Source organism: Mirounga leonina, unplaced genomic scaffold (assembly GCF_011800145.1).
Source record: "Mirounga leonina isolate KUSES-001 unplaced genomic scaffold, KU_Mleo_1.0 Mir_108, whole genome shotgun sequence".
NCBI lineage: Eukaryota > Metazoa > Chordata > Mammalia > Carnivora > Phocidae > Mirounga > Mirounga leonina.
Window position 1 is genome coordinate 114,484 of NW_023270237.1, and position 8,644 is coordinate 123,127.

General features: G+C 40.9%; 1 protein-coding gene across 2 annotated transcripts in view; it reads right to left on the reverse strand.

Moving 5' to 3' along the window:
- LOC118019387 (inositol polyphosphate multikinase) overlaps window positions 1–7,757 on the reverse strand; it is a 44,728-nt gene extending 36,971 nt beyond the window's left edge. For both annotated transcript variants that reach the window (XM_035018515.1, XM_035018506.1), the window contains exon 1: window positions 7,248–7,757. In XM_035018515.1, coding sequence (XP_034874406.1) covers window positions 7,248–7,437 — 190 coding nt within the window. In that variant the 5' untranslated portion in view covers window positions 7,438–7,757. The remainder of the gene's footprint in view (window positions 1–7,247) is intronic.
- Window positions 7,758–8,644: the final 887 nt, after the last annotated feature.

An 8,644-nucleotide genomic window follows, 5' to 3' on the forward strand; every position in this document is an offset into this window, starting at 1 on the left:
TTAGAGGAAAAGGGGTCAGGATATCTGCAATTTAATCTTAAGTGGTTCTGCAAAATCATTATCAAGTATAGAGAGTGATAAAGCAAATGTGGCAAAATATTAATAACAGGTAAACCTGGGTGAATGGTGTACATTAGTTGATTATACTATTCTTGCAACTTATAAGTTTGAAATTTTTCCAAAATAAAATAAAAATTCTTTAAAAAAAGGCAGTACAATTTACAGTAGCATCAAATACTTAGGGAAAATCTAGTGATTGCTGTGTAAGATCTCTACACTGAAAACTATGACTAAGAGAAATTTAAGAAGGCCTAAATAAATGGAAAGATCTACTAGGTTCATGTATTGGAAGACACAAGTATTATAGAGAAATCAATTTTCACCAAAGCACCCCATAGACTCAAAGCAGACACAAAAATCTTAATTTTCTTGGGAAAAATTACAAGTTGATTTAAAATCTATATGGAAATGCAAAGGACCAGAAATCATCTCAAAAAAGAAAACAGGATGCTTACATTACCATACATCAAGATTCAAGTCCTCACTGAATTAAGACAATGAGATATTACTGCTATGATAAACAAATCAATGAAAATAAATACAAGTCCAAAAGCAAATCCAGAAAACTGAAAAAACTGGGGTATATATGCACATTGGAGTACAACTGAGCTGTTAAAAAGGATGAGGAAGCACTCTATGAATTGAAACCACTGATTTCTTTTTTTTTTTTATTCTTATGTTAATCCCCATACATTACATCATTAGTTTTAGATGAAGTGTTCCATGATTCATTGTTTGTGCATAACACCCAGGGCTCCATGCAGAATGTGCCCTCCTCAATACTCACCACCAGGCTAACCCATCCCCCCCCCCCCCCCCAGAACCCTGTTTGTTTTTCAGAGTCCATCGTCTCTCATGGTTCGTCTACCCCTCCGATTTCCCCCGCTTCATTCTTCCCCTCCTGCTACCTTCTTCTTCTTATTATTTTTCTTAACATATATTGCATTATTTGTTTCAGAGGTACAGATCTGAGATTCAACAGTCTTGCACAATTCACAGCGCTTACCAGAGCACATACCCTCCCCAGTGTCTATCACCCAGTCACCCCATCCCTCCCACCCCACCCCCCACTCCAGCAACCCTCAGTTTGTTTCCTACAATTAAGAATTCCTCATATCAGTGAGATCATATGATACATGTCTTTCTCTGTTTGACTTATTTCACTCAACATAATACCCTCCAGTTCCATCCACGTCGTTGCAAATGGCAAGATCTCATTCCTTTTGATGGCTGCATAATATTCCATTGTATATATATACCACCTCTTCTTTATCCATTCATCTGTCGATGGACATCTTGGCTCTTTCCACAGTTTGGCTATTGTGGACATTGCTGCTATAAACATCGGGGTGCACGTACCCCTTCGGATCCCTACTTTTGTATCTTTGGGGTAAATACCCAGTAGTGCAATTGCTGGATCATAGGGTAGCTCTATTTTCAACTTTTTGAGGAACCTCCATACAGTTTTCCAGAGTGGCTGCACCAGCTTGCATTCCCACCAACAGTGTAGGAGGGTTCCCCTTTCTGTGCATCCCCGCCAACATCTGTCGTTTCCTGACTTGTTAATTTTAGCCATTCTGACTGGTGTGAGGTGGTATCTCATTGAGGTTTTGATTTGGATTTCCCTGATGCCGAGCGATATTGAGCACTTTTTCATGTGTCTGTTGGCCATTTGGATGTCTTCTTTGGAAAAATGTCTGTTCATGTCTTCTGCCCATTTCTTGATTGGATTCTTTGTTCTTCGGGTGTTGAGTTTGATGAGTTCTTTATAGATTTTGGATACTAGCCCTTTATCTGATATGTCATTTGCAAATATCTTCTCCCATTCTGTTGGCTGTCTTTTGGTTTTGTTGACTGTTTCCTTTGCTTTGCAAAAGCTTTTCATCTTGATGAAGTCCCAATAGTTCATTTTTGCCCTTGCTTCCCTTGCCTTTGGTGATGTTTCTAGGAAGAAGTTGCTTCGGCTGAGGTCAAAGAGGTTGCTGCCTGTGTTCTCCTTTAGGATTTTGATGGACTCCTGTCTCTAAGATATATTAAGTTTAAAATGTGAAGTGCAAAACAGTATATATAGCATACTACTTTTTGTGTTAGAAAGAAAGAAAAATTTGAAAATTTATTTAGATCTGCTTATTTTTGCAACAAGTAACTTAGCAAGGAAAAATCAGAAAACAATGAAATTGGTTACCTACAGGGGATGTTGAGAAATGGGTGAAGTGACAGAGAATGGCATGACACTTCGATACACCTCTCTGTAAAGTTTTGAGTTTTGGAAGCATGTTAATTTTATAAGCATTCAAAAATATATAATTAAATAAAAATGAAGGGAGGGAACTGAACTTAAACACAAATGAATCCAACTGCTTTTCAAATAAATAATATTACCTTAGAGAAGAGGGGGTAAAAATAACCAAACCAAACCAAACCAACCAAAATCCAAAAAACCGTAATCCAATAGCTTTTGAAGAGTTTCCAACCACATACCCTTAGTATAAGGGAATCTCTCTTGAATTCTTTATTCTAGGTTTGTTTTCTGCAGTAGCACGGGTATAGAAATTCTGAAAATTACAGGAACAAGCAAAACAAACAAGCAAACCAAAAAACCCACACACACAAAAAACATTAACAATGTTGGGAGCCAGGGTTCTCACTGAGGTAGACGGGAAATACAAATTTAGAATCAGGAAAGGAAAGGAAAGGAAGAACTCTGTGGTGCTGGAATGAAATCGGAAATATCAGTATGAAATTATGATTTCTAAATATTTATACATTCTTCTCAGTTATGTTCTTTGAAAAGGCCAGGAAGCAATAACACTCCAATGGTAATAAGCACATCTAGCACCCAGATCTTGGTTTCAAAATACCATTTTCCACTGAAAATGAACCAGGGCTTCTGGGAGCAATTGCTGGTTTAGAATTGGGAAAGGAAAGCATAAGTCTAAAATAACTTGTGACAGAAAGGAAGGAAGTGTTCCCACTCACCAAATCTGGGACAATTTGAACACCAAAATAAATATGTTCTATAATGGGTCATAACACTTTATAAAATAAGAATCCATGGGTCCAAACTATAAATAAAAAAGGAAATATATAGGAGTAAAGGGAGGGCTATTTCTTAGAATGCTGACTGTTAAATAGAGGTAGTGATAGAACTGGGGAGAAAAATCACAATTTTTCAACTTTCAGAGTAAAGACTGCTTCAGGCAAAAATTATCAATAGATGCCAAATCTAGGGGTAAAGTGTGATGAGGATCTGGATATATCCATGATCTCAGAGTGTCTCTCCACAAACAGCTTATTAGTTGCAAAGTGAAAAATATTAACTACATACTGGAGAAGCCAGGCCACAACTGGACCAGATGATCAAAATTAATTATCACTAATAATGGGCAGAAGGACACTGTAGGCCTCCAGATGTGATACCTTGAGGAGAACACACTTGTGTAATAATCCAGTCAGAAATGCATCACCCGAATCTTACCATAACAACCCATCAGAAATCCAAATTAAAGAATATTTCATAAAATAACTAGCCTGTACTCTTAAAAAATGACAATGTCATAGAAGATAAAGGCTGAGGAGCTGTTACAAATTAAAGGATTCTAAGAGACATGACAACTAAATGCAATAAATGATCCTGAACTAAATCCTGGACTGAGAAAAACAAATATGACAAAAGCCATTATCGGAATAGCTGACAAAATTAGAATATGGATTATAGATTAGATAAAAGCATTGTATCACTGTTAAATTTCCTATATTTGATAAATGTGCCATAGTTACAGAAATACACACTGACGTATTACTGTGTAAAGGGACAAGATATATGCAACCTATCCTCAAATAGTTCCCCCCAAATAAATAATATGCATAGAGAAAGAAATTCCACAAAATGTTAAGTTCTCTGTATTGCCCTTGCAACTTTTCTGTAAGTCTGAAATTATTTTAACTCAATTAGTTTCAGAACATATTTAATAAAATAGACCACAGCCAAAATAGACAACACCAGTTTATATCCTTCTTTTACCCAGACTACCTCATTTCTATATCCTTAGTTAGATCAGGAAACACACACCAGATTCCAACTATTTGTTTGAAACTTAAGGAATCTTGAAAGAAATTAATGGTACATGTTAAATAATAAAACAAAAAAAGGATTTCATGCTAACTTTGGTGAGCTTTGGGAATTTAAATTGACAGCAACCACACTTTTGTGAAACCTCCCTATAGAAAATGTTGCACAATGTGTAAGGTATACTATAATGTAAAAAAATGTTTAATACATTATTTATAATAGCAAAAAAATAGTGAAAATATAAAAATCTACCACTAGAGGAACAGTTAAATTGTGACAGATTCACACTATGGAATACAACAGTTTTTTAAAAAATGAAGTGTATTGTGAATACAAAAATATGGATATACTACATAATATAGATTGAAAACAAAAAGTTGCTGATATACCTATTTGTACAAAAAATTAGAGTTCTGTTATATGTGCCCAGAAACAAAAACCTGAGAGGATGCACCAGGAATAGTTACCAGTGACTATCTTTGGGAGAGGGAGAGTAGGTGGATGGGTACTATTATACTGTTTGAATTTTTTTCCTAAAAGATTAGGTACTACTTTTACAATTTAAAAAAAAAAACCAAACTTTGTATTCTTAGAACTAAAACTGAAATCATATTTCAGTGAAGAAAACAAAATATAACACTCATAGCAGAATATTCTTATTACTCAACTATAACAAGATCTATTTTTATGTTCAAGCACCTTTGTGCAATTGGTTCCATGTTTTTAATTTTTAATTTAACAAAGCCAACAACTCCTTTTTGGAAACAGGTATGATAGATATCAATCCGAAATTGAAAAATTCTTACTTAATGACAGTAAGAAAAATTTTAAAAAGCACAACAAATAACCACACAATGTCTCTAAGAAAATTTATTCTGAGAATTTCAGTTGACAGCCAAACCAAAGTATATTCTACATAATGTACTTTACAACTGTAAGTGATTTATGATAGACATAATAAATTTCTGAACTTTGAATTACTGACCATCTTGTTATCCATTTTATGAATAGGTAAGATTATCATCATTCAGGTGTCCTTTCATTAACAATATATGCTAGGTTGTGTAAATAACTATGAATTAAATTCAACAAAATATGTATTAGGTTGCTAGCACAATATGTTTGAGGAATTGTGCAGTAGTGATACAAAGACAATCCCTAGTCAAGAGTATTTTACAAAATTTTTTAAAAAAGCTTATTTTAAATTGAATGCAATAATAAATAAAATTAAGGACTTTGTTTAGAATCTCAACTACTCCTTCAATTAGGTAATTTGGGTGAGAAATTAACACTTTCAGCCACTGTTGCAATGTGGTATAGTCACATTAGAGTACATTTGTGAATAGGCTCACTATTACATACTTTGATAAGCAGTGGTTACACTCTCAAATGTAACAAATGACAATCACCATTGAGATTGTGTTTATGCTGGGATTTTTTGTTTATGAGTTGATCTCTAGGGACCCTTAGGGAAACTTTTATTTAAGCTTCTAAAATATTATTAGGAATATTATCATTACAATTCATTAAAATAAATCAATAGGTATGCAATATAAATCTACTAACAATAAGTCCACTACTCTCTCCAACTTTCATTACCAGAAGAGACACACACAAGAATGTGTCTATGCTAAGCATCTTAAGAACGTTGGTTCCTTACATCTAGGCTAAGCACCTTGAGAACTATATTTGTTTCCTTGCCTGTGCGTACTAAAAGAACTGTCAATTTTCACTCTTTCAACATTTCCCAATTTAACTAAGCCCCAACCCCTGTACAAGGCTATGAGGATAAACAGATTTGGTCTCTAACTTAAAGGAATTCACAATTCGGTAGGGACAAAGGCACACAGTCTTCATGACATCATCATTAACACCTAACTTTCACCATGAGAAAAGAAAGGTAGGTAAAGATAAAAGCAGTGAGAAATGTTGCTCTTTGAGAAATAACATACACACACAGATTCAAACAAATACTCAACCATTTTGAAAAATCCTTGTTCGATGAGTTATCTGCAAGAACAATACACGGTGGAAAAATACAGTGGTCTGAGGCAGGACCCTTGGTTTCCTGATTCTAACACAGTAGCGGTGGGAGCTCAGGCTTGTCACTTTAACCAGGCTTGGCCTCAGTTACTCTTCTAAAAATACCAGTATTATCTTACTACCCTAAGCCCGAATCATTTTACTAGCATAAGCCAAACTGTATCTAGTGGTTCCAAGTCTAAGATCTGTACTACTCACATACTCGTACATCAGATTCCCCAAGTAAAAATCATGGCCCGGAGAACCAGTGTGAGTAAGCTAGGTGAATTACGGTTCCTAAACTCAACTTTTACATCACCAAGAGAATCAACTGCGATAGGTCCTGTATTGTGCTTTGAACGTGGTAGGCTCCCAAAGTGTGTTACACAGGCCATGACACAGTCTTAAAAAGATAATCAAGAATAACTGAATGTCTTAACCGTGTACCTTCCTAGTATAACAGCAGGGTATATTTCCTACCATGAATTCGAGTTTCTGCACTACCGGAACCACGCCTCCTGAAAAACCCAGGAGATACCAGAAAAACCTCTCAAGGGAATAGGGAGAAAGATCCTGGATAAGCCAAGACCAGCGTTCCCAATAAATAAATAAGTGAAATAAGCCCTATGTCTTTTCTTCCCCTCCAGCTATGCAGCTGCACACAGAAGAGAAGCACTAGATTAGCATCATCTGCATTTCATTCCTTTCCTTGTGCAATAGCTACCCGCCTATAATAAACAGACCTTGTGCTCAAGGGAGAATTTACTTCCCCGTCCAGTAAGTTCCTATTTTTCACTAACAACGCAGTCTGCAATCAACAACCACTCTCCTGGGGAGACCAGGCACTCCTCTCCCCGCCACCTCCTGCTGCTGGCCTGACGCCCCCCACCCTAGAAATCTCCCCCCTTTCGAGCCTCTGCTGCATGGGTCGCGAGGCTCTGGGGGACAGCGGAAGAGGCCTGGGGTGCTGTGCGCAGACCGGAGGGGAGTCCAGCCCAGCCCAGCCCAGCCCGTGAGCGCCAAGCTGCCTCGGCCGGCCGGGGGCTCCCAGAGGCGGAAGGGGAGCCGCGAGCCCCACGCCACCCCCACTTACCCACTTTGTCCTTCCCGTACATGTGCCCGGCCACCTGATGCGAGAGGGGCACGCAGCCGTTGAGGAAGCAGAGCCTGCCGCCTGCCGGCTTCGGGGTGCCCTCGGGGGGGGCTTCGCTCACCGGTGGGGTCCGCATTTCTGGGGGCCCGGGCGCCTCGAGTCGGAGGGGGGATGGCGGCTCCGTTGCCATAACGGAGAGCTGAAGCTGAAGCTGTAGCCGCAGCGAGAGCAGGAAAAAAATAAGGCGGAGGGAGGGGGAGCCGGAGAACCCGAGGGTCGCTCAGGCTCGGCCGCAAGGAGGCCCGGGGGTTCCCGCGGCTGGTGCCCGTTGAGGCCCGGGAAGGGGGCCCATGACGCCGCGGAGGCGCGGGCGCTCCCCTACCCAACTCTCGGCGGAGCGCGGCTCCCGACTCCCGCTGCTCTGCCGAGGCGGCTACCGTTGCCGGCGCAGCCCTGGAGACGGAACCGAGCCGAGGAGCGGCGGCGGCGGCGCCCCGCGCTCCCAGGGGCCCTGACGGCGACGGCGGCCCCACCTCCTGCGCCCCCGCCCCCTCCCGCCGTCCTCCAGTCCCCTCAGCTGCCGGGCGCGTTAGCGCCGCCTGCACCGCCGCAGCAGCCGCGAGCTTCCGACTGCGCGACCCACAGCCGCCGCGCTACTGAGCATGCCCAGAGGCTGCCCGACGGGACCCCCTGCAGCGGGGCGGGAGCTTGGCGCAGCCAGCGGGAGCTGAGGGCTAGCGGATGGGGCAAGCGCACTCGCGGCCTTTCTCACCCCAGCCCTGAGCTGGCTTTACAATGCCAGCAGGGCTGTTGTAGCTTCATTCATTCAGAGGGCGTTTCAGCTCTTCCTGGGGTGCGGCTCAGAGACTCCAGGGGCTTCCAGTTGTGAGGAGCAATCAGTCACGTGTTGAGCGTTGGGAGGCCGTAGCATGGCTTGGGAGGCTACCCTGCAATCAACTCCCTCCAACTCCCACCCCGCATAGAAACACTAAGAGTAAAAATAAGAAGCTTCTTAGAAAATACACCTTCCAAAACACCCTTTGAGTTAATTCTAACCCCCCTCCCCAAATTCGGGCCCCTAAACCGCTTTTATAAAATATTTTGTAACTGACACTAATTTCAGACTGTAGAAGATAGAGAATAATCTTAGTATCTTTTTTTAGTACATTTTGAGCCGTTTGTTTCTCTCTCCTACTCAGCCCTTAGCGCAGGTTCCAGGGTCCTCAGTAGATAACTGGCTCAAAAGCAGAAGAAAGTGACGTACACCGAGGGCGAGGTGAGGTTCTGAAATAGGACTCCACAATTGATACCTGTGTGTCTGCCACTGGCATTTTATATGAAAACTGGACGTGGCCTTGCAGGTGCCGAACTGAACAAGAAAACTGTAGATAAAATCT